Below are 26,066 nucleotides of genomic sequence, written 5' to 3'. Positions count from 1 at the left end.
AAGGCCCTCAAGAGGCAGTGTACCAAAACTGAACATCTTGTACTTTCAGAGGATTTCTCTGGTCTTCAACCCCAAATCCATGCCATTTCCAAAACTACCACATTAAAAAAAAAGAAGAAGAAGAAGAAGAAGAAGAAGAAGAAGAAGAAGGAAACACTCAACTTCCTATATGAGCCAAGAAATGTATCTAAATTTATCTTCTGGATAAATAGTGAAAAGCTCCATGGAGGTAAGATGACTGCTTTCACCATTCATTCACTTCTTTCTATATCTCATAGACATCTAAGTCCTATTTTGTATAATCTACTGTGCTCAGAACAGAATTGGACCAGGGGCCAATGTTTTCCCCAATGCCTAGTACAAGGCTTGGTGCTAATAGGTGGTCAACAAACTGGCAGAGTGAATGAATAACTGAAGGTTGTTTCACCTTCTGCAGTTGGAGAAATGGAGACCAGTGAAGGGTTAATGGTTTGCTCTGTAATTCATCTAAAGGGGTAAGAAACAGTCATGGAGAAAAAAGGGCAGGTTCTGTCCTTCAGGCACAGGCAGGCAGATCAACTTCCACTGTCCCTCCCTTTCTCTGGGCCTTGGTTTTCTCATTCATAAAAAGGAAGAAACACATTACACTGCCCTGTCTGGTTCCACTTAAGCCACAAGTGGCAAACACACAAGGTCCTCCCGCCAAATCCAGCCCTCCACCTTGTTTTATACGGTGTCAGCGCTGAGCTCTCTTTTAACTGGTAAGTAGTTACATGTATACAGTCCTAAAAGTACATTTGGCCCTTTGAAGGCAACCACGAGGCTGATGTGGCCTCCAGTGAAAACAAGTTTGACACCCCTGATTAAGCAATGCATGTAAAGCACCCAGCTCAGTGTGCCTGAGATTTAAAGTTTTGTTGAACTGGTTTGGAAGACCCTGTGGGCAAGATCAGTCTGCCAAATGATGTACTAGGGTTCCCCATTAGAAGAGGATTCACTTTTCTGTGTACTTCTTGGGTGAATGTTTAACCATGTGCATTATTGTTGTCTTGAAACATGTCTTACAAAGTACAGAGAAACTAGAAGCAACCCTACTGGCTAAAGGTCTGGCCTGCCTGGGAATTTCTTTACTTAGGTGTCCCTAAACTCTATGATGCAGAACCCTCGTCCATAGGCAGACCTTTAAACAGCCAGAGTTTGGAAATGAAGGGGGCACTGATTGATTATCCCCACCGTAAAACATTGGCACTTTGGGAAAGTCCAAGATTTTCACTATTAGAGTGCACCATCCCTCCCCTACCCCGCCTCTTTTCTCATCTGCTAAACTGAGTCCCAAAAAGGATGGCACCATATTTAAGTCTAGCAAGGCACAGAAGGTGCTCGCGATTTCCCTCAGCTTTTGTCGCCTTGGGATACATCTAGATTTGAATTGTGTTGGTTTTTTTCCACTCCCTCTACTCCGTGGGGTATTTGCAGAGCGAACTGGAATTGAGATCAGGGCGGAGCCCAGAACCCGGAAAGCAACTCAGAGGCCGGCGTCCGTAGGGACGGAGCTAAGAAGTACCCGCCCCCAGACCACTCGGGCCAATGAATGTGAGTGTTGGGAAGGCCAATGAGCGCTGGCAAGGGGCGATCGGCCAATGAGAGCGGGGTCTCTCCGGAGGCGGAGCTCGGAACACTACCAGCAAGGCGACGCGGCGGCTGCAGTCATGGTCGCTGAGCCTGCGGCGGCGCAAATGGGGCTCGAGGAACTGCTGGGTCGACCTGGAGAGGCTGCCTCCGGGACTGGCCCTGGACGCTGAGCCGTGGTGGGGTCCCCACCAGTGCTGCGAGGGCACGTGATTGACAGTGGGCGCATCGGAGGAGCGGGACAACCACTTTAGGGGGTCCCGCCGCTCATCCCCGGGGGTCACCGCGGGGGCCCAGCGCCGCCTCGGTCGAGCCCAGGGCGCCCCTGGATGGCTGAGTTGCCCTCTCGCTGGCCGCCCGGGCGCCACAGCAGCTGAGCTCGCCGGGATCCCCGGGCTGCTGCCGCCCTCGCGGTCCCCTGCATGCCCGGCGCCCGGGTCGCAGCCCACCTGGACGCGTTGGGTCCCCTGGTCCCCTACGTGCCACCGCCGCTGCTGCCCTCTATGTTCTACGTGGGCCTGTTCTTCGTCAATGTGCTGATCCTATACTACGCCTTCCTCATGGAGTACATCGTCCTCAACGTCGGCCTCGTCTTCCTGCCCGAAGACATGGACCAGGCACTTGTGGACCTCGGCGTGCTCTCTGATCCTGGCTCGGGCCTCTATGATGCCGACTCGGAGCTCGACGTCTTCGATAGTTATTTGGAATAGGTCTCACTCTCCCACCTCCTCCCACCCACCCCCTACGACCTGCAACCGTCCCCCCGGACCAGCCATCCGATCATGCCGCCGCTGCTGGTTGAGGGCACCGTCTGGCCAGGGATGGGACCTCCAGGACAAGGTCCTCTCCGGCCTTTGAGGCCTGTAAGTGCCCTCTCTGTTCGGGATGAGGACGGGTTGGGGCGCTTGTGAGGAAGAGGGAGGTATCCCCAAGCAGGACACACACTCCTCCCTGAGGCTTCTGATTCATTGCTCTATCCACCTCCTCCAGATCTATTTGGATGCCAGGAATGGCTGGACTCTTCTTAGGCCCTTAGTTGGAGTTGAAAAGCTTCCCCTAAGGAAAGTGACAGCTGTTGAGGAGGGGAAGGGAGGCAGGGCCTAAATAGCGTTTGGATTAGTCAAGGTACCAACTTCCAGAGCTTGTGCGGTGGGGGCGGGACGCCTTTGTACCCAGATCCATTTGTGGCAGAGTTATCAGCTCTTCCCCCTATCCTCAGCCTGGCTTGACGATGACCTTGGTTGTTTGGGGATTCACTAGTCCTAGAAGGATAAAGGCCCATTACTGGGAGTGTCACAAAATGTAGGAAGCCAGGCAGTGATCACCCTTGGGGACTGAGAGCAAGGGCTCCTGGTTGAGGCTGTAAGAGGAGAATCCTTCTTCAGCAAAGAACGCTGTACTTCCTTCCGCCTTGGGTTTGCTGCTGTTTTGGAGTCAGGTTTCAGGGTGCCCCAGCTCAGCAGTTCTGCAGTTGGAATCTGCAGGGGCTGCCAGTGTCACAGGCTGTCTTCTTAGCAGGCAAGCTGGGGCTTGGTGCTGGGGCTGGCTTTGCCTGCAGTGTTTGTAAGGCCTCAGGGGGCTCTTGGGCCAGCAGAAGAAACTATAGGATCATTGCACTGAGGTGTAAAGTCCTGCTTCTGGGCTGCAACCAGGAAACTCTGTCCAGTCCCACCTGTGTGTTGGTGGGAGAGAAATGAAAATCCAGAAAGGAGAAGGACTTGGCCAAAGTAACACATCAAGAAAGAAAGGCTAAATAAATAAATAAAAGAAAACAAACAAACAAAATAGAAAAAGAGAGAAAGAAGGAAGACAGGCAGCTGGACTGGAAGGGGATGACATAGGCAGACTGTTGGGTCAGGCAAGGGTTCACAGGGTATCCAGGAATTCCTTGGCTGGAGCCCCTCAGCTGGCCAGTGTTCATGTGTCACTAGGCACAGGGCTTGAATGCCAGTGGAAGGGGGGTATTTAAGAATTGGGCAAGGGCTTCTTTTGGAAAACAGACACTAATGACACTCACCCCAAGCAGGCTGAATTAACACCTCCCCTCTGTTGCCTTACTAAGCCAAGATGACCATAGTCAGAGGGTGATTCAAGGTGGGGCCGGACCTACTGCCAGTAGCACTAGGGGTCAGGGGCTCCCCTGAGGGGTTAATAGTGAGAGTTCTTTGAGGAAAGTTTCATTTGACCTGCTCTGTATAACTATCCAGTCTGCCTGCCTTCCATCCATCCATCCATTGGTTCTTTTATTGAACAAAAGCCATTAGTACCTACTATGCCTGCTGGATGCACACAGTGACAAGGCAGACTTATCCCCAGCTTTCCTGGCACTTGGTGAGGCAGGCACGTGGGTTCTCAAACAAGATAATCAAATTTTTTTGAGAGTTATGAAGGCAGGTAAGGACATGGGTTCCCTACTGTGTTCGCTGCTATTTTGTCAGCACTTAGAATATCACTTGGCATCTAGTAGGTACTCAATAAGTGTCTGCTGAATAAGTGACACAGAAGAATAGAGGTGGGCTGCTTCAGATAGGGAGGTCACAAAGGGCCTTCTAAGGAGATGACACATTTGAGGTGAGCCTTCAATTGACAGGAGCCAGGTGTGAAGACCTGGCAAAGAGCAATCCAGGCAGAGGACTGCTAGTGCCAAGGCTGTCGGGTGGGAGAGAGTTGGTTCTTCCGTCTGCTGAGACGAGGCTATTCTGGCTGGAGAGCAGCTCCAGGAGAAGTTAGTGGGATGGGCGGGGGTCACAGCCACGAGCAGTGGGAAGCCATCAGCAGGTTTTATTTAGGTAGAGGATGTTGGCTTTGGCGATTGTGGGAAGAATGGGCTACAGAGGCAGGTGTGAAAGCAGGGAAGCCAGTTAGGAGCTGTTCAGTTGTACAAGCCAGAGGTGACTGAGGCTTGGATGAGGCAAGTTTAATAAAGATGGAGAAACACGAACAGACCAAGAACACCTTTTCAATGTAGAATCTATGGAATCCATTCAAAAGCTATAGTGAGTGTCGATCATCTGCCGTGCCTGATTCCAGGCCTTTTTTGTATTCACTTATTCAATCATTTAACAAATGTTAGTCCTGTCTACTCTCCTGCCAGGCCCTGTGCTAGGCTTTGGAGATTCCAAGATGAATCCCTGCCCCCAAGCCAAGTGCTCGACTTTCAGAGAGTGTAACTTAGTGAAGACCGTCTTATTTTATCTCTTCACCACATCAACAGAAACACTTCCCTTTCCAAGTGAAAACATTGGCATACTCTAATCCAAAAACTGAAGCCCAAATGTTTGACATACTTTGCAGCAAATGCTGTTTGAACAGAAACACAGGAAGTGTGTCTCAAGAACACCGTGGCAAAGATTTCAAAGCTGGACCCTGGGAAGTAGGAAGGTCTGGGGCTGTATGGAATACTCATGCCTGGAGAAATGGTGGAAGCCACACACAGCATTACTTCTCCCCCACTCCCAAATCCAAACACCAATGTGGTTTCGGCCCCAAGGATTGGGGAAGCCCAGACTCGGGTAGGGGAGGGGTGGGTAGAAGCAGGAAAAGCCTTTGGGGAAGATTAAAGATGATCTGACTGTACCTCATCTCCAGGCCCCTTTCCCTAAGCAGAAGAACACCAGTGGTCAAATCTTGTTCTTTCTCACTCACTCTCACATAGACACAGTCTCATGAAACATTGACTAAGAGTGAGGGTGTGCCAGGCAGTGGGGACGAGGGTGCATATCAAGATCAAAAGATGCACTCACTTTTGCTCCCTCTCTCTTTTTTGTCTTATATGTGTGCCCACATAATTCAGTCCTCGAACATTTGTTGAGAACTTGTCAAGGACATAGTGTTAGTATCAAATACTCCAGATTCAGATGCCCCAGGTTCACATTTTAATCCTAACTGTGACCTTGGGCATGCTATATGCTTCCATGTGTGTCAGATTCTTCTATAAAGCAAAAATAAGGAAAGTCTACCTCCTCATGAGGATTAAATGAGAGCTATGTGAAGGTCTTAGACCTTCCTGTGTATAGTAAGTGATATATTAAAATTAACCACTGTTGTCATATGGAATGTGTATACACTTGGACCCTTTGAGTGTATAAACCTGCACATTGATATTTATATCCCATGATGAGCCAAAGAGGACTGGCTGGCTGAGTGATGGGTAGATCCAGGTCCAGACTGCTAGGACAGACTTCTCACTCTGCCTTCTAGGCTTGGGACCATCTGGAGACCTTGTGCATTGCACTGTGGCCTCCAAAGGCCACCAGGTCTGGGGCCCTGTAGAGCCACAGCTCTGTGGTTTTCCTAGAGTCTTAATCTGCCCAAAAACAAGGAGTGGAGAGTCAGGAGCTCCCTCCTTTCCAGGAGAAAAGGTCACTTCAGCTAGCCTAGGAGCTGGAGAGAGTCCTCACGTCCTAGCGGTTCTGATGTGGAGGGAGTTCAGCTGGATTGGTTTGTCCTGGTTCCCGATGAAAGCTGATGATGCCTGCCTGCCCTCTCTTGGCATAGAGGTAGAGCTGTGGGAGAGGGGCCTCACTACACTGGGAGTAGAGAGACTGGAGAATGCAGCTGCCAGAGTCAGCCTGGCGGAGCTCAGATTTGGAGTTAAGGGTAACCAGACTCAGCAGTCAACTTATTACAGGGTTTCCCAGGCTTCAGTCTCTGGACTGGGTGCTAAAGTTACTCCTTCCTGATCTACCTGTCCTGCTTCCTCATGCCAATCTATAGCCTATGCCATCAGCAGAACACACAGGAAGTTGGGTACATTGCCACTCTGCTCAGAAACCCAAATCTTTTGGGGGGCATGGTCACAGTAGATTCAGGTCCCGGGAGATACCCCAGGCAACCAGTGGAGCTTGATCCAGGGATTTGGTCCGATGGGGAAACCAGGTGGGAAGTTGAGACTGTCATCCAGGCAAGAGACAGGCAAAGACAAGGGGAGGCATGTGTACCCCTAGGCCTACTGACTCACCAGTTCTGTCCTGACATAAGGCTTACCCGGAAGGGTGCTGTCCACCAGGTACATTGGTTCTGGCTGCCCCTTTGGACAGAAAAGACCCCAATATGTGTCTCAAGACAGCTGAGATGTCAGAGGTCCACTCCTTTGGTTCTGAGTGATGCAAACGAGAATTCTTCCAAGGTGCACCCTCACAGGCCTTGTGTCTGTTTGTTAAACTAAGAAATTAAGGGCTCATCTGAACTTGACCATTAGTATTCCTGGTTAATCTGCTGACTTTCCCTCCTTGACTTTGGAAGCCTAGTTTGTTTTTGGGAAACCAAGATCACAATAAAAAGACAGGTTTGGGAAACCCAACTCACAAGTAAAGAAACTGAGGCCCAGAAAAGGGGGATGAAGGCCAAGGGAACAAAGCTGAGTAAGAGCTGAGCACCCCCCGCCCCCAGTGTTGGAGATATAGGGGGGTGGCTTCAGGGAGGGGCTCTGACCCTTGTCCTTGGAGTACTACTCCCAACTGCCAGGCCTGCCTCGTGCATTCTTCTTCCTTTTTTCTGAGTTTTTTTAAAATAAAACTTGAAATTTACAATTATACAAAAGTCATAAGAAGAGTACAAAGAATTTCCATATACTCTCCACCCAAATTCACCGATTGTACTGATTAATGTATTATCACATTTGCTTGTGTAGGCAACACGTGCTCACTCTGTGTATGTACCTGTATGTGTATACAACACATACATGTTTAATTATTTTGAAAACAGATTTCAGATATTACGTTCATTTACTCCTAAATATTTCAGTGTGAATATCCTTAGGAAAAGGACCTTCACTTACAACCACAGTACAATTGTCAAATCAGCACATTTAACATTGATACAATTTTAGAATCTAATTTATGCCTTTATTCAAATTTCATCAATTGTCCCAATAGTGTCCTTTGACAAGAAAAAGGGGGTAAAGTTGAGAGGTACAGGATCCCATCCCAGGCCAGCCCTTGCAGGCTAATGAGCTAATTGTCATGTCTCTTATGCCCCGCCTGGTCTGTCTGTTATTTTTCACGACACTTGTGAAGAATACAAGTCTGGTATTTTGTAGATGTCTCAGTTCGGGTTTGTCTGATGTTTCCTCTTGAGATTAGATTCAGGTGATGCATTTTGGTTGGGAACACCAAAGAGAGGTGAGTGCAAGTTTTTCTGAGTGCATCGTAGCAGAAGACATGTGACACTTGTCCTTCCCATTGCTGGTGACGTTAACTGTGATCACTTGGCTGGGGTAGCGTCTGCCGGTTCTTTCCACTATGAAGTTACTATTTCTCTTCTCCCTTTATAATTTATAGTTTGTGATTAAGTCTACTAGTTTTAGTGCTTTATGTTTATGTCATCCTGGCTGGTGTGGCTCATTTGGTTGGAGCATCATTCTGTATATTGAAAGGTCATAGGATCAACCTCCAGTCAGAGCACATGCCTAGGTTGTGGGTTCGAGCCCTGGTCACAGTGTGTACAAGAGGCAACCCGTCGATGTTTTTTTTCTCTCTCTTCCTCTCTGTCCAAAACCAATGGAAAAATGCCCCTGGGTGAGGATTTTTAAAAAACAATGTTTATAGCCCTGGCTGGTGTAGCTCAGTGGATTGAGTGTGGGCTGCGAACCAAAATGTCGCAGGTTCGATTCCCGGCCAGGGTACATGCCTGGGTTGCAGGCCATAACCCCCAGCAACTGCACATTGATGTTTCTCTCTCTCTCTCTATCTCTCTCCCTTCCCTTTCTAAAATAAATAAATAAAAATCTTTAAAAAAAAACAATGTTTACGTCACTAAAAGGAGGAAACCAGCCTCACTTGGCATGAATTAAAACAGTAAGTGCCAAAGTCATTAACTTCTGGCCAAATACTAAAGCCCACTAAAGGTGCAGGGCCTCTGCCCTGTTCTTTGTTAAAAGGGCAGATTAGAAACTGTCAGGTGATAAAGATTCCCCAACTCCAGGTGAAATTTTTCCTCAAATTAATCATAAAGATTGACTGAGTACCAAAATGAATTACTTGCTCGCTTCGTGGGACTTGGTATTTATTATTAAAGGCCATCTCCATATATTCCCTGCAATTGTGACTTAGAGGTTTTGCAGTCAGATTTGGGTTTAAATTCCAGCTCCACCAACACCTTGGACAAATGACCTCACCTCCTTGGGCCTCAGTTTCCTTCTCTGTAAACTGGGGATGACAATATCTGCTGAAGGGCTTGTGCACAGTAGATGAGCTGGTGAAGGAAGGGTGCATAGTTGCTTCTTAATGAACAGTGCTGTCAGTGCTAATGGTGTGTGAGACCCAGAGGGGGCTTAGCCCAGGAAGCCTTCCCCTTTCCTTGGCTCCCTTGCTCTTCTTGGGGGCCAGTTACCAAGGAGGGTGTGTCTGTGTGGGCAACCTTTATACCAGCCTAAGGCCGATGATAACTGGTGTTTTTAGCCCTCATCCCTTGCCCCAGTCCTGGGGATGGCTGGGTTCTAGTTCCAATTACCTCTGGGAGGGACAGGCTTCATTCCTGGGATTCCTTCCTGTCAGGGACTGTACTGGGTGGTTAAAAATAACCGCCTCTCCCACATCTCCATAGCTTCCCCTGAGCGTCACCCCATGAAACAGGAGGGCAGGGCAGGGCTCATTTGCTCCATTATTCACGGAAGGACACTGAGGCTTGGCAAGGTCAGCGATTCACCCCAGCTGCCCAGCTATCTGGTGTCTGAGATGGACCTCCCAGCCACACTGCCAGTGCTTCCCTAGTGAGGTCATCTGTCAGGCGTCATAGGAGGCAGTGAATGCCCTGGAGTAGAGCACCATCTGCCTCTCAGTGCTCTGCCACCTCTATGTCACTTGCTTCTTTTCCCTTTTGACCAGAAAAACCAGGTCCAGGCTTGCCTTTGCAGGCCAGGGGTATCTAGCTAGAATTCATAGGTTCCTTTCCATCATGTTTGTTTTTAGATTGCCTTATGTTTATGACAAATGATGCCATTTTTTATTCATGATAATGGTATAAAGGTTTCTTTTAAAAATTTGGAGTTAAAAGAGATGTGTTGGTTGAAAATGCTAAATAAAGAGCAGTGCACGTGGTTCTTGGATGTGGCAGGACTCACAAAGGTGTTGCAAGTGCTGCCCTACAGAAGGCCCTATGGGCCCTGGCTGGTGTAGCTCAGCAAATTGAGTTCAGGCCTGTGAACCAAAGGGTTGCCGGTTCGACTCCCAGTCAGGGCACATGCCTGGGTTGCAGGCTAGGTCCCTAGTAGGGGGTGTGCCAACAGGCAACCACACATTGATGTTTCTCTCCATCTCTTTCTCCTTCCCTTCCCCTCTCTCTAAAAATAAAATTTTTAAAAAAAGGCCTTGTGGAATCTTCACCAACACGAAAGGAAACCTGTTTTGATGAGGAATCTTCACGAAACCCTCAGCAGATGAGTGTCAGTAACTGACTTATGAACTAGAATCCGCATTTGAGACCCTGGTCTGTGTTTCTCCAGAACTCTGGCTTCCATCAGAGACCTGACCCTGGCAGCTTCTCCTTTCTCATCCATTTTTGGCCACATACTCAACACCTAGACACGGCGGAGGCCCTCCTGCTCATAGTCTGTCACGGAGACCACAGTGGATACATGGGGCAAATATATCTGGATGATGTCTGTGGTGACGTTGCCACTTTAATTGATTGTTTGGTACTTGGACAAAGAAACAAGGAATGTGTTTCCTGCAGGTGAGATCTTTGGAGGAGGAAATGGGCAGCTCCAGTGACCCTGCCTAGTGAGTTTTCTCGCTGGGAACAGGTGAGGACGAGGAGAGGAGCCAGCGTGAACCCGTGCCTCCTGTGTGCTAGGTATGCCAGGCAGTCCACCCAAACGATTCCATGTAATCCTCACAACAAACAGCCTGGTGAGGTAGGCACTGTTGTCTTCCTGGCAGATGAGGGAACAGGCCCAGAGAGATTAGGTGACTTGGCTGAGGTCGCACAGCTAGGAAGGGGCAGCTGGAATTACCCAGACAGGTCAGTTCCAGACCTTGCCCTGGCTGCCCCAGGGAAATAAGACAGTGGGACAGCTGAACTATAAAAAAAAAGGGTCTTTTTTAGCACATCCAGAGCATCGGCCCACCACCACCTTTAAGATATATGGGCCATTTTTTCACTTAAGCCCAATCCTCTACAGAGGCATCAAGCTGGGACATTGCTTCTTAAAATGGATTAAAGTATCCAACAGTCATTCCAATGACAAACAAGTCAGCCACTCACTCCCTCTGTCCAGCTCTAGAATAGCCTAGAATAAAGCTATAGTCCCAGAAAGAAAGAAAGAAAAAAAGCCAATGGCTAATGAATTGCATCATGTTCTAATGATGTTAGATACTTCCTTGGATTCTATAAGCTGCAGCCCCAGGATGCTTTTCAGCTAGAGCTTCTGATGCCGTGGAGGAAAGAGATGGACCTACGATGCTGAGAAGAATTAAGACTTTGGGGTCAGGCCACAGAGGCTGAAATTCTGGCTCTGCTGCATGGCTTTGCACAGTTCACTTAGAACCTCTCTGAGCCCCATTTGAAATTCAGGAATGATGGTCCTTGCCCCCCACCCCAACCCCAGGTTGTTCTAAAGAATAATTGAGTTACAGCAGATAGTATAAGGTGAGTGTAATGTACTTGATCAATGTCAGCTGTCACTCTCATTCTGGGGTTTGCTGTGAGACCAGACTTGCAAGTCAGAGGAGCAAGGGGGTTTGGTCTTTAACAGCTGCTGTGAGTGACCCAGATGAGAGATCCTCAGACGTCCTCTAGCCGCGGATGCAGAGACCTGGAACAAAGTCTCTGCTCAACTTGCTGTGTGACTTAGGGCAGGCAGGTCACTACCCTCTCAGGGCCCCTTCATTCTCTGGAGCGAATAGGACCTATTTGGATGAAGACCTCCCAAACCTCACACAACACCATCAACAATTTTTGTCCTACTGACCTATTGCCTGAACTGTTACTTATGTAGCTGTTTTCTTTAAACTGGCTCTTTACATTTTTCAAGTGGAATTAATATTCTGAGAAGAAAGGAGCTTTATATTACTTCCAGAAATGGAAATTTACATCACTTGCTATAAATAGAAAGTGACCTTAGAGCTAAACACCATGAAAATGGAAGAGCTAGTGAATTCCTGCTGGAGCTGGCACCTGCGAGGCCCAGAGCCCACCCAGCCGAAGGTTAGCCTGCCTGACACTCGTCTGGCACTTGATGCCATTCGTTGTCGCAAGGACTGGGGAAGGAGTGAATCTGTTTCATGGGTGATTCTGTGTTTTCTACCACTCCGTCCACAGAAGTCTGATATGGGCTCAAGTATGATCTGCCTTGGAGAGGGCTTCAGTGAGTCCCAGTGTGGGTGAGTCTGAGTAAGGAATTCTGCTCCAGGTCCATGGATACCAGGGCTCTCAGGAGCATCATGGACCCCACAGGAACCCCCGAGGTCACCTGGAGGAGGGAGGTCAGCAGAAGGCATACCCTCTACAGAGATACCCCTCTGTAGAGGGCCAAGCTCTCCGATGCTCTCTGGCTGTGGTCCCAACTCCCCCTCCTGCCTGCCAGGTCTAGTGGGGAGGTGGGATGGCACCAAAGGATTCAAGGACTTACCTGCCAGGATGTCATTAGTGGAAGTGGGGAAAGTCTGAGCAGTGGGAGGACAAGTTCCTAGCTGGCCTTTAGGAGGTAAGTCTGGCAGAGGACACAAGAAACTTGAGCGATTTGGCTGCTGCTAACCTCTTACCCCCACCCCATGCCAAAATACAGGAGGTTCTGGGACCTGTGTGCCCTGGTCACCTGCCTCTACCAGGCATACCTTTTTTTTTTCAATATTTTATTTATTTAGTTTTAGAGAGAGGGGAAGGGAGGGAGAAAAAGAAGGACAGAAACATCGATCGGTTGCTTCTTGTGTGCACCCTGACTGGGGACCAAACCCACAACCCAGGCATGTGCCCAGACCAGCTATTGAACTGGCAACCTTTTGCTTTGCGGGACGATGCCCAACCAACTCAGCCACACTGCTCAGGGCCCAGGCATGGTTTTTGTGCACAGCCTTCCCCAGACTCTGAGCTCCATGCATCCCCTATGCATCCTTCTGTTTTCGGGTATATTACCTCGGCGTAAAATGGCTCACTATATTGTGTGTCAAAGGCAGGCTCTGCACTCCTCACTTCCTTGGGCTCCCCAAGCCCAGCTCAGGACCTGGCACACGGGAGGGATGAGATTTTTGTAGTGTTTAAGATCACCAGTGGGACAAAGCCCTGGAGAGGTGGGCACCCTTAGACTGCTCTTAGTGTCTCCACCCGTAAAATGGAAGCATAATAGTATGTTAACTCCTGAGGTTGTTAGGAGGGTGGAATGAAATCACCTGTGTAAGGTTCAATCTCAAGCGTGCTCTGCTGGGAGCAAACTGGGATAAAGACTCAAGTGCAAGTTGTTTCTTTGGGAGGCAGTCCTAGAACTACTGGCAGCTTGCAGTTGCAGGAGATGCATGGTTCTCAGTGGAAGCAGTTCCACCCCTTTGAGTGGTCTTTGGGAATGGAGCCAGGGCGCATTTTTAGTTGTCACCGTACCTGAAATGCTGCTAGCAGTTAGTTGTCAGTGGCCAGGGATGCTAACATCCTGCAATGCCAAGGACAGTGCTCTAACATGGAGAATCATCCTTGCTCAAATGTCAATAGCACCCTGATGAACAAGGCATGATGGGTGTTTAAACAGAAGTTTTCTGTGATTGATGCTTGATGATGTTTACAGAAGGAATGGTCTGAGGTGGCAAAGATGAGACTCAAACATGGGAGTATGAGACTTTTCAGACATACTGGTACCGGCTAGACGGAGAGAGAGAGGGCATGGGGAGTGGGGACCTGCAAGGGGCCTGGCAGTGGGGATGATGCCATGCCCTGGGAGGCAGAGCCAAGTGGGGCTGCTGAACAGTTTGGCTGTGGCCCAGGCTCCCTCCAGGCAGCGAAGCTTTTTCCAGGCAAGGTGGGAGCTGATGCCAAGCCCTGCCCACTACCCAGAGCTTGCTCAGCTGCCCCGGAGCTCAAGTCAGCTGGCAGACCCTTGGGTGACTCCTGCATGGGCTGCCCTCCTCCCAGGTACTAGAAGTCCCCTCCTCTCCTTCCCAATAACGAACAGTCCTTCCTCTCCCATGTTAAATTTCTTTGGTTCTTCAGCCCAGGATCCTTTAATGAATCAGGCAAATTCATTAAAAGGAGTTTTTAATAAAAGTTGTTGGAAGACACCCCTGGCCTAAGTCTGGGGCTTCTGGTGGTTCCCTGGTAGGAGGGAGGGGTGGAAGGAAGACTCCCCTGCCCAGTCCAAGCCTCCTGAGGCCTGGTGGATGGGTCCAGGATGGAAGCCCACCATCCTGGTGGGATGGTTCCCACTCAATGGGGCCATTGAGTGGGCGGCAGTTGATGCTTCCATGTTGGTGACTACCTTTTTTTCTCTCTTGTTAGGCCTGTTCCCTTCAAAAGTTTCTGTGCCAACAGAGAGGCCCCTACCCAGACCCAGGATGGTGGGACGGAGGGGCTGAGACTGAATGACGAGGTTGGGAAGACATTTGTCCCCCTCCCCAAAGGGAGAAGTCGGGGATGTGCGAAGACCTTACCCACCTGCAGCATTGCACAAATGGCCTTGCCTTGGCTCTGACCTTTCACAGCTGCAATGGATGTTTACAGGAACCCAGCCAGCATATGCCTCCCTGCTCTTTAACCCTGACTGCACCTGCTTTCCCCACTTAACGTTCAAGAGAACACTTCAAGCTGCAGACACAGACATGAAAGCGACAGTCAACTCCAGCTGATGCCTGGAGCCCTTCGCCCAGCTGGGTGCGGCCCAGGCTGATCTTGGATGCAGCGACTGTTTCAGGGAGTGACTCCGGAGGAAGAGGCAAGGAATGTGTCCGGGGCTAAAGGCGGGGTATCGACTTATTCATTTCAAGTTGCTTCTTCATCCAGTTACCAAAACTGATCCATCGTGGCAGGAGAAGGCCATGTTGCTCCTCTGGCCAGAAATATTTTTAGAAAATGTGAATGGTATGAATACTGGACTTTGATAAACCTGTAAAAGCAATACTTAGGAGGCTAATTTCTTTCAATTAAAAAAAAATGTATGCAACTTCAACACCTTGGGGACCTGCTTTTCTTTTTAGATTCAGGAAAGGAATCCATAAGCAGAAAACCTCATGGTTGGCATAGGATGGAAGAGTCAGGGCCTCCCAAGTTGGAGGTCCAGCTGGGTTTGGAGAGTCTGCCCAATCTAGACTGTTGTGAGAGGCCGGACCAGTCCCCTTCCTGCTCCCACAAGCCTAACATACCCTTTGGGGTGTGGTAGCAAAGTCTTGGTGGCCAAGTTGGAAATTGGGCCCAAATCCCAGAGGAATCAGAGGTGTGGTATTCTCACCCTCCCTTTTCCACTGGGCATTCGGGAGACTCTAGTACAGATAAGGGATGGGGGGACGGAGGGAGGAACAAGTGAGTGAAATCGGGTCCACTTGCAGTTTCATGAAAAACAATAGCATACTTCTTTCTGGTTTGCAGAGCACCTGCTGCTTTCAAAGCAACCTTTCCCATGCACGCCATGTTAAACCAGGTCTAAATGATTAGTTCCATCCTACAGGTAAGCAAGCTGAGGTATGGGGGACTAAAGGTCCAGCCGAACTTGAGAGAAAGGACACTTGTGGCTCCGTCTGTCTCCATGTGATTCTAAGAAAGGGGATGCTAATAAATGTAAACAGAAGACATTCGAGAGGCCCAAGGTTAGTGTGAGAAGGGAGATGTCGGGAGAGGCCTGAGGAGAAAGTGAGGGTTGACAAGATGCCCTTGAAACCCACTAAACCTGAAATTATGCCACTGCATACAGCGTGACTTCAGACATCACATGCCCAGATTCCTGTGAGCGTCACTTCTCCCACCCGACAGGTGGGGCTCAGGGAGCAACTCCAGCCCACCGTGCCCAGCACATGGAGAGACCCGCCGAAGAAGTCAGAAGGCAAGTATGCATCTTGACTGCCTCCTTAAGCGGGCTGTGACCTTAGGCAAGTCACATCATCTATGAAATGGACACAGTAATTTGGCTACTTCATAAGATGACTTTGTGTTAATAGTTAATAACAAAGGTGCCCCTCTGAGCTGAGGTGACTCCACACCAGTACCCACAGCTCAGCAAGCAGAGCCCAGACAGGTTGTAACTTCTATTTATCCCCTTGTCCATCTGGACCTGGCAGCCCTGCCCAGAGGTTTTTTTAAATTTTACTAAAATGCAAGACTTACCAGAGCATCTTATTCACCAATGTGTACACAGTACATATTTGTGGGATGAATAAAGCAAAGTTCTGGTGAGCCTTATTTGTTCATTCTGCAAATGTTTATTGAGCACTTACTATGTGCTAACACTTTGCAGAGGGGGGAGGGCACAGCAATGAACAAAGCAGACAAATTACCTGCTCTACTAGAGCTCACATCCTATGATAAGAGCAAACAACACAACAAATAAGTGTAAAAATGATAAACTAGTGAGGTTAGAAAGTTGAGCAGGAGGAGACGAGTTGTCTGTGTTTAATGAAGTGATCTTATACACCTTCCTGAAGGGACATCCTTTAAACCTAGTCCTGAAGGATGGGAAGTCAGCCATGTGGACAGGTAGAAAGAACATTCCTGGCAAAGGCAAGAGGGAAACACATATTCATAGGAAATGAGGACAACTAACATGGATTGAGCTGTATCCCAGGCTCTTGTTAGTGTTAGTGCTCTACTCCCCTGTAGCCTCACAATGAAGACGGTACTATGAGTAGGCACATTTCACATATGAGAGACTGAGGCACAAGCAATTTGCACAGGTGGCGAGCTAGTCATTGAGCCCAAGTGACCTAGCCCTATAGTCAGTGCTGCTGGCCCAAAGCTGTGGTCCCTCTTGAGTAGGAAAGAGCTTAGCATGGTGCTTGACACAAAGTAAAAATCACTGCTAATATGTATTGAGCGATTATTATGTCCCTTGCACTGTGGTAAGTGCTTCATATGTATCAATTCATTTAATAGATGTAGCTATCATTTAAAATCATTACTATGAGTATTTATACCCTCTGACCTCATTTTGTCCTCTCTGAACAGACCAAAAGCTGTGCACACAGTAGTGCCCTCCCTGTCTGGCCAAGGGTGTATGCTAGGCACCTGGAATGGAGAGATATTGGCTTGATGTTCATCTCTCTGTCTGCACAAATGGGAGTCTTGTGGATGCCACAAAGCCCACAAATGCAGGGAAACTAAGAGGTAGTGCCCAAGCCATTTAGAAACCAACCCTGGGTCACAACACCCGATGCCCTTTGCAGCCATACCAAGGTGGAAGACCCGCGCCTCTCTGCAAGAATTGCCAACCAGGCAGCTAAGTATCAAACCCTCAGACTCACCCTACCCCTGATTCCCACCTGCTGGGAAGAGGAGATGAGTTTGGCCCCGGGTATCAGGGCTAGTGCATTAGGGCTGAATGGACAGCTTCCACTGCTGCCAAAGCCAAGTCATCCCAAACCAGGGCTTCTGGCCGAGCAGGCCATGCCCCAGTGAAAAACAACAATAGTCGAGCTGGCAGCTCTCTGGGTAGAGAGCAAAGCTGCCAACTCCCTTCCCGGCTTGCCCTTGCTGAGGCAGAATCCCAGCAGGGCTAAGGGATGGTTCCCAGAATGGAGTGGGGCTCAGGGGCAGAGGGAAGCAACCCCCTCTGCAAGGTGCTTTGACCTTGGTGTTCCCCTAATAATGACTTTTCCACTGAATCTTAGGACACTGTAAAAAAAATCCTTTCTGAAAAGACAAGACTTGGACCAGGGTGGACTCTGCTGTGTGTGAGCGCCTGTGCACATGCACGCGTGTGCGCGCGCACGCACACACACACACACACACATACACATGAGGTGGGGGTGGGGTAGGAAAGTGACAGCTCCTGTCACCCTGGACAAAGAATATGACAGAAGTGATGCTGTGTGACCCACGAGACTGGGTTGTAAAAGGGATACAACACTAGTCTGTTTTCTCTCCCTGTCTCCCCCTACCCTTTTCCTTTTTGGGCGATCACCCTACAGCCCAGCCACCATGCTATGACGAAGCCCAACTAGCCCACATACAGGGGACCTCTGCCGACAGTTCCTTAGAGGAACCTGGGCTCCCAGCCACCTGCCAGCACAGAATGAACAAGCCTTCAGATGGCCGCAGCTGACACTGAGTGGGACAGAAACGAGCCCCGCCCAAACGACAGGTGTGTGAGCAGAATAAAAGTGTGTGTTGTTTTAAGCCACTACATTTTGGTGTGGTTTGTGATACGTCAGATCACCAGAACAGTGGCTGCCCCAAAATGGTAATCATGATATAAACTCAAACACTGGACCTGCCTGTGGGATTGAATGTAGTGAAGAGATGCAGAAAATAAAGATAAAAAGGCAGATGTGTTCCCAGTCCACCTCCCTCCCCTCCTCCATTAGTGTACCATCAATTGATTGCCAGCTAAGGTCCAGTGCATCTGGCCTAGCTTTGGCCTTGGCAAGCAAAGTTAGTGCAAACAGTGAGTCCTGCAGACAGAGAACAGCTGCCTCAGCGTCCCAGCCTGTCACGGTTTGAGAATACATGGGTTGGAGGGTTCCTCTCTGGTCTCCTCAAACCACCAAGTGTGTGCTGTTCAGACAGCAGCCTGGAGAGGTACTTTCTCCCCAGGGTGTCAGGGAATTGGGTGGCTGTCTCAGTTTTTCACTCTGGACTGGCCGCGGCTGTCTGGAATGTCCTGTAGAAAATGCACCAGGGCTCCAGGGTGAACCGCAGCTGTCACCAGGTGCCTACCTGTCTGCCAGAGCTGCAGCAGCTGAGCAGGGCTGGTATCAACCTCAGCCCAGAAGGAGCCCAGAGCTGGGCCTGGGTCTGTCCACATACAGGCTGTGAGTCCTTTCCACAGCTGGCAGGGCCGGGTGCCAGGCCCTTGAGGCTCACAGGATATGACTGGAGAAGAGCTGTGTCCACAGACAACCAGTTCAAGGTCCAGTGTGGTCAGTGATCTTGGAGAAAGTGCTGTAGGAAGAAGGTCCAGAGAAGAGGTAGGTCAGGAAGCTGTAGGACGGGGTAGCTGGACACATGGACAGTGTTGTTGAGATTGGGGATAGAAGGGACTTGGAGGAAGAGACAAAGGATTTGGAGGGGACCTCACAGGCCAGAGGAGTGGGGAGGTGGGAGGACAGCCATATCTGCACAGTGAGAGGCGGGAGACCCATAGAGCAAGTTCCTATGAGGACCATCTAAGACATCGGGCAGCCAACAGACCCAAACAGCAATGCACATGGTTTAGAAGTTCCTGAAGGAAAATCTTTGCAATGCTAAGGGCTGTGGGTTGTGGACGGACCACCCACCCTGTCCTTGCCCCCAGTCTCTAATCCTTGCCACATGGAGGGTCCTCAGGGCCAGAGCCACAAAGCCTTTAGGACACCTCCACCAAGCCCAGAGCTGAGGGGGAGGCCTCAGATGGTACATGGTCCGGGGGTGGTCCCCCAGATCCTACCTGCTGCCCTGCCCACTTTTTATGGATTCTGCCTCCCCAGAATGCTGACCTCAGGGGTCTTTGTGGTCCTCCCCTCCCAAGTCCACCCCAGTTACCTCTTCCAATGCATAGCTGGGGTCATCTCAGGCTGATGCGGGAGTCCAGCTGCTGTAGGTGTTCCTGGACTCCAAAAGGGATGGTGGGTGTCCACATCCTGCAGTGGGACATGGGACACAGAGGCCAGGTTAGAGGAGAGAGTGTGACCTAGGGCCCCAAACATAAGAGGTCCCAAAATCTCTCCTCCTACTCAGCCTGGGACCTTGGGGACTTCCCAACTGGCAGGACTAGACCAGTGTGGAGATGTGGGGACAATAGAGGCCTAGGAACCCCAAGACCCTGTTCTTTAGACCTGGTTCTGCTGCTGACTTGCTGTATGACCTCAAAAATGTTCGTTCAACTCTCTGTGCCTCATTCTCCTCCTCTGTAATGCAGGTCCATTAGATCCACCCTATCCTCTTAAAAGATATGAGTGATTACATAAATTAAAATGCTTAGAAAGTGTATAAAGTACCAGTTTGGGACATTAGACATCATGGTGATATAATAATAAGTTGGAGTCATATGAAATTGCTAGTTTTGTAGGTTAAAATGGTTTATATAAGCAATTTCATATTGTTCAGCCCAACACATTGAGCATTTTCATGTACCAGACATTGTTATAAGTGCTTTATACATTTGGCTAATTTAAACCTCACAACACTGCGTGGAGGCAAATATTATAACCATTGTCGTTTTACAGATGAGGAAACTGAGGTCAAAAAGGTGAAGTGTGTCCTGCTTGCCCAAGGTCCCACATTGGTGAGGGGCAGAGCAGGATTTGAGCTCAAGGCTCACGGAACCACCCACCGGGGCAGCTGAGACTTACGCCAGTGTCTCGACGTGAGGGCACTTTCTCAGGCTGGCAGTGAGCTGCTGGGCGCCGGCGGCTGTGAACTTGTTGTACTGGACACTGGAGAGAGAAACCCATCTTGGGGCCTGGCCCTCAGAACCATCCAGCCCCATTCCAGGGCCCCCACACTCTTGACAACCAGACCTCAGCCCAGTCCTTCCCATGGCACCAGACGGAGATCCCGGTCTCCCCAAAGTGCCACCCAGGTTCCCATACTCACTCCAGCACCCGCAGGGACACCATGTCTGGAAGCACGTGTGCCAGGCTCTCGGCTCCCATGTCACCAATGCAGTTATTGTACAAACTGCCAGAAACAGAAGTCAGGACAGGGTCTGGGGTGCAGGGGTTCAGGGCCCAGGGGGACCCACACAGAACTGGGATGGCTGCCCCAGTTTCCAGAGGGCAAACTGATGCTCAGAGAGTTGGGGACACTTCACCATTGTGACACAGTGAGTCCAGGGAAGCAGCAGGACTGAGAGGCAGTAGCTGCCAGGCTGAGACTTCACGAGTTCAAATCCCAACTCTGCCATTTGCTGCCTATGTCACCTTTGACAAATTTCTTACCTCCTCTGTGACTCAGTTTGCTCCTCCACAAAATGGGCACAATAGAGTCATTGTGAGAAAGAGTTGAGTTAATGTCAGTAACACACAGAACAGACTCGGCATGTGGAACAAACTAAATGTTAGCTATGGTTATTACTATGTGCTAGGGTGGGTTGGGGGGTTGAATGAGTTACCGTAGAAGGTATGACCAGCACTGAGGATAAAGGAGAGAGAAAAGCCCAATTGCTAGGCTGGCTCAGGTTTCTGTGGTATACTCATAGTCACCACTTACAACGTTGAAAACAGCATGACAAGTGTCGCTGACTTAAGCTGTATACTCATTATTAAGCATCCTTTTAACAAGCCAGGGACTGCTGTGGTCCTAATTTCAAGGCCATGACTTTGCCAGGACAGCCTCAGGGCCACACTGCAGGGCGGCATGTTAAAGCAGCAGGTCTATACTGCAGCCAAGTGGATTCAGGCTGACCTCCAGCATCCCCTGATGTCAAGATTTGGCTGGTACCAAGGCAGGGGCTTTGCATTCTCTTCCTGGGGTGGGTCTTAAATCTCAGGAGGTTCTTCCTGCTCACGCAGGCAGAGGTTCCTTCCTATATTCCATTGATGCCAAGAAGCACATGTTCATATATTTGAGTATCTTTGATATTAAAATCTATTAATCAATGGAGTGTCATATAATCTTCAGTGTTTTGCCCTCTAAACGATGTCTTACAATGGATGGCATCTTAGGTTCCATGAAATACGAGGTTTGTGGAAGCATCAGTTGGATCGGGTGTTACCTCCATAGGCCCCACCTGCTTCTGTATTCACAGTAGAAAAACTCCAAAGCCCCCTCCTGACCTACGAGTGCCTGCCTGCATGACCTGACCTCCACTTACCTCTCTCACCTCATCTCCCACCTTCTGTCCCTTATTTACTACAGCCAGCCACAGTGGACCTTCTGGTGCTCAAAGACTCAACCTCTTTCCTACCTCAGCACCTTTGCATCTTCTGTTCCCTCTTCATGGAACGCTTTTCCCTAGAGCTGCCCATGGAAGGAAAGGGTTTCCTGCCCCCTCAGAGGTTGCCTGACCTCTCTGGTGAATTCAGTATTCCCTATTGTAACTCCTGGGCCCTTGTTAGTTTCCTCCCCAGCATAAATCAGTATTTTTAAATATTTTACATATACTTGCTTATTATGTAAGAAACTCAAAAGTAAGAACCACACCAGTTTTGTTTGTAGTTGTATCTCTAGCTCCCAACACAGGTTCTGGCCCATGGTTGATGTTAGAGAATATTAGATATCCTGCACAACTCTAGAGGGTGCCAATCACATAGACCATGAGTTTCAGCTGTACCCAGTGGCCCTGAATGGAAGGATAAAGAATGGGTACATCAATAACTCGATGAACCAGATGCCATCTCCCCTGGGATCTGACTCTGGCAGTCCTTGGCAGGTGATGAGGACCAGGGAAGGAGAGGGAAGTTCCTCCCAGCCTGGTGAGAGAGATGAGAGCTGGCCATGGTGAGCTGAATGACTGGGGCTTTGGGCCAAGCTCACAGCTCCCTAATTAGCCTGTGTACTACCAGGGGTCAGGCTGGTAGTAATCAAAAGCAAGAGGTACTATGCCAAGGCCCACCAGAAGGTGGCAGTGTAAGCACTGACTGGTGTGGGTGATAAAAGCCAGACAAAGCTTCGGAGAGTGGTCAGCCTTCTAGAAATCACCACCCCTGGACTCTAGAAAAAACTCAGTTGTGCCATCCCCTGCAGGTAGAGGGCCAATACTGTACACCAGGGCCCAGTATTGCACCAAGAGTTTTCCACAGGCCATTGAGATGGTACCAATTTTCCGGATGAATAAATAGAGTCATTGCCCAACTCTAGTGCGGGGGACTGTGTTCATACTGGGTTTTAGGTGACTGCCCACCACCCCCACAAGTTGTGCAACACTGACACAGCAGAAAAGCCTGTAGTGACTGCCTCCACGGTCCCAGTGTGGGACTTTGCACTGGCACAGAGAGGGCTCTCTGCTCTCCCCCCACCTACCAGCTCAGCACCCAATCCACGGCAGGGTCCCACTCACCTCAACCTGAGGAGGGATGCAGCTAGTGAGGGCAGGGCCTCGGCGAGCTTGCAGGCACCCACGTCGGTGATACTGTTCTGGGACAAGCTGCAGGGACCCAGAGAGAGAAAGGGCTTAGGGCCAAACTTGTAGGCCCCTGTCCCCATCAGCATCCATTTATTCCCACTGCCCATCCCGGACAGAGCTGAGAAACTATTCCTTCTTCACAGGGAGGCCCAGAGCAGCTAACACATAGCAAGGAGAGCTGTGGGTAATGAACTGTGAGTGGCACTGTAAGTAGACTGGTGCTAACTCTTAATAAATAAGAGGATACTGTTAGGTCCTATGGCTGAGTGAGATGATAGAGGTGAGGATGCATATGAGAGAGAGAGGGAGAGAGAGCACTTTCTAGACCACACCTGTTTTATCATTTTATAGCATTCCCTTTGAACGACTTTTCAGCACTGAAACTAAATAAGTGTTCATGTTATTTGTCTAATGGCTGTGGGCTCCACAAGGCAAGGAGTCCGTCTGTTTTTTGTTCATTACTGTTTTCTTGTGCCCAGAGCAATGCCAAGCACATATTAGGTGCTCAATAAAAATTTAAGTGAGATGGGGGAGAAAGGAAGGAAAGAGAGGGGAAAGACAAAGGGGAGAAGAAAGGAAGGAGAGGAGAAAGAAAGGAAGGAGAGAAGGAAGGAAGGAAGGAAGGAAGGAGGGAAGGACTAAGGGAGGGAAATCTAGCTTACTCACAATGTTACCTAGAATACTATAAGTTACCTGAGAAGTCTCAGTGTCTTTCAATCAGGAAATGCCTAAGCGAATTTTGGTGAATTCTGTGGCCATCCTGATCATAGTTATGAAGTGGAGTGTGGATAAATTTTGATGATACCTTCTAGGTTTAGTAAAAAAAAATGATATGGATCTTCTTACATCATATCCATATCCTACTTCCCAAAGCCCAGAATAGTTTCTTAAGAAAATAAAAATGTACTATTTTGATGTTCAGCTGATAAATCCTGAACTATTTCTTCCATTTCACCTCCAATGTAATTTTCTGTCACTAAACACTGTTTACTTTCATTAGTATATATTTTTAAATTCTGAATTTATTTGTTTGTTTGTTTGTTTATTGTACCTTCTCACTACAAGACTCCTGAGATCAGGAACTGTTTTGTTTAAAGCTGGATTTCTAGGGCTAAGAATGCAGCCTGCACACACTAGATGCTTCATAAATATATGTTGATTAAGTTAATAAATGATTGGGTGCATGAATGATTAATAAAAAATGAATGAATGAAAGGCTGAATGGATGGATAGATGGATGGATGAGTACATGGATGAATGATTGAATGGGTAAGTGAATAAAAGAATACAAAAGCCAGAGGGTCATGGGAGGACAAATGTAGCAGGAAGGGCAGGCCCAGTGCACTCACTTGAGCGTCTCCAGGGCCTTCAGCTGAGGGAAAGTGGCTGAGAGCTGTGCGACGCCCTCATCCCCGATCTTGTTCTCACTCAACGAGTCCAGGCTGCAGGTGAAATCAGATGAGGGGGCCATCAGCCAGCACCTTGGAAGCCACCTGACCCATCGCCTCCCTGTGAACCATCGGGGCCTCCTCCCATTCCCCAACCCCTGGACATGCCATAGCAGATGTCTGCTCCAGGGCTTTTGAGAGCATGTTTTGATCACCAGGGGCACCAACTCACTAGCCGGGGGACATGGTTCTAGCTCCTAAAGGATCTGAATCTCTCTTTTGCTTCCTAGGAGCCCCAACGAGCTTGGGAAATGTCCTGGCAATCTCTTGGGACCTCAACTGTACCATGGGGTCATACTCTCTGACCCGGCTCCTCTGTGGGGCTGCTGGGAGCAACAGATGAGACGAAGAGTTTCAAAGATCACAAAAGGATTTAACTTGTAAAAAAAATTACTGGGGATTCCCATCCATCATTGCTTCCCTGTAGTGTGGTCATCTGATCACTCACACCAGCCCCATAAAAGAAGCCTCAGGACAGAGACTCATACACACAAAGCAGGCAGGGTTTAGGGATGTCAAAGCCTGAGGTCACAGGGATGGCTCCAGGGTCTATACTCACTCCAGATGCTGAAGGGAGGAAAAGGCCTCAAGAATCCTCACCAGCTTGGGGAAAGCCTGGGGGCCCAAGACAGGGCCCAGCCTAGGAAGCAAAGGGCAGAGGTAAGACCCTGAAACAGTTATGGCCTCTCAGTTCAGCCCTGGGCTGGGGAGGGGTAGAGACAAGGTACAGAAGGCAGGCCCTCTGAGATCTCCCCTCCTCCCATCCCCCCAGCCCCACCAGGTAGGACCCCAAATCTGCTCTGGGAAGATTTCACAAAGCCCCCTCAAGTAGCCAGCTGGGAACTCCCTAGCTTTCATCCCGAGTGGGGTTCTTACTCCTGTCAACATCTACATGCACCCTTCTTCTGCCCTGGCCTGAGAAGGTGGTTTCCAAATGCTGGCCTGAGGACCACTACCAGGCCCAAGAAAGATGGTTTAAGCATTTGCCCCTGCATTTTAGTAACAAGCAGAACCATTTCTTGAGCACTTATCATATGCCAGGAACATAGCATATCCTTCACTGAGATTAGATCTCATTTAATTCTCACAATGACTCTGAGCTAAGGGAACTTCTTGTCCCCATTTTACAGGTGGGGAAATGGAGGCGCAGAGAGGTTAACTAACTCACACAAGGTCACAAACCCTGGGTTGCCATTTAGACTAGACTTTGAAGAAATAAGAAAAAACAACGACAATGGAGGGGTGTTTTGTCTTTAAAATATGGTTAAATATACTCTCTGCAAAGATAGAACTGTTCTTTATTCTGAAATTATATTCTTTGGACTTTTTGATGCTAAAATGTTGATTCCTTGATAACGTGATGGTGCCAGCAGTGGTTATTTTGCTTGTTTGAATAAATATACTTGACAAAAAAATTAAAAGATGGTAACTGCATAGTCATTCACAATCACTCTGAACAACTGTGTCTTTGAAATCCCAAAGTTTGGGAACCACTAGCCTCAATGAAAGGTTATGAGATGGGAGTCCCAAACCTGATTTGAATTTAGAATCTACCCCTTAGGGCCTTTTGGGCAAATCCTTTAACCTCTGAACCTCAGTCTCCTAAGATTTAGCCCTTATCATATGAGGTTTTTAGAAGGATTGAGGAATTCATTCATCAAATATTGATTATTTGCCCTCTGTGTGCCAGGCCCATAGAGCTCATCACAAGACAACTGTGAGCAAAACAGGGAAAAAACCTTTGCCCTTGGGGAGTGGGCATTCCAGTGGGCAAGACAGATAATCAAAGAAATTGGTAAATTATCTGGTGTTAGAGATAATATATGACATGGAGAAAAGTACAGTGGCTAGTAGGATGGAATTTTACTTTTAAAAATGGGTATCAGAAAAGGCCTTGATCA

General features: G+C 48.9%; 2 protein-coding genes across 5 annotated transcripts in view; one reads left to right on the top strand and one right to left on the bottom strand.

Moving 5' to 3' along the window:
- Positions 1-1,648: 1,648 nt before the first annotated feature.
- On the top strand, positions 1,649-14,695 carry DEXI (Dexi homolog). Its single transcript, XM_045819674.1, has 2 exons — positions 1,649-2,471; positions 14,029-14,695. The coding sequence occupies exon 1, from the start codon at positions 2,031-2,033 to the stop codon at positions 2,316-2,318; it is 288 nt and encodes a 95-aa protein (XP_045675630.1). The 5' UTR covers positions 1,649-2,030; the 3' UTR covers positions 2,319-2,471; positions 14,029-14,695.
- A 135-nt stretch (positions 14,696-14,830) lies between these two features.
- CIITA (class II major histocompatibility complex transactivator) overlaps positions 14,831-26,066 on the bottom strand; it is a 52,340-nt gene continuing 41,104 nt past the window's right edge. For all 4 annotated transcript variants that reach the window (XM_045819668.1, XM_045819669.1, XM_045819670.1 and 1 more), the window contains 7 exons: positions 24,725-24,805; positions 24,067-24,159; positions 22,652-22,738; positions 20,248-20,331; positions 20,004-20,087; positions 19,195-19,292; positions 14,831-18,615 (listed from right to left, as the gene is read on the bottom strand). In XM_045819668.1, the coding sequence (XP_045675624.1) occupies positions 19,217-19,292; positions 20,004-20,087; positions 20,248-20,331; positions 22,652-22,738; positions 24,067-24,159; positions 24,725-24,805 (505 nt within the window). In that variant the 3' untranslated portion in view covers positions 14,831-18,615; positions 19,195-19,216. The remainder of the gene's footprint in view (positions 18,616-19,194; positions 19,293-20,003; positions 20,088-20,247; positions 20,332-22,651; positions 22,739-24,066; positions 24,160-24,724; positions 24,806-26,066) is intronic.

The sequence above is a fragment of the Phyllostomus hastatus genome, unplaced genomic scaffold (genome assembly GCF_019186645.2).
Source record: "Phyllostomus hastatus isolate PE091 unplaced genomic scaffold, TTU_PhHast_1.1 phas_scaffold_385, whole genome shotgun sequence".
Classification (NCBI taxonomy): domain Eukaryota; kingdom Metazoa; phylum Chordata; class Mammalia; order Chiroptera; family Phyllostomidae; genus Phyllostomus; species Phyllostomus hastatus.
Note: the sequence above shows the minus strand (reverse complement) of the source record. Positions and strands in the feature narration are given on the sequence as shown.

Coding starts and splice junctions, on each gene's coding strand:
- DEXI (XM_045819674.1), top strand. CDS start 2,031: ATGCCCGGCGCCCGGGTCGCAGCCCACCTGGACGCGTTGGGTCCCCTG.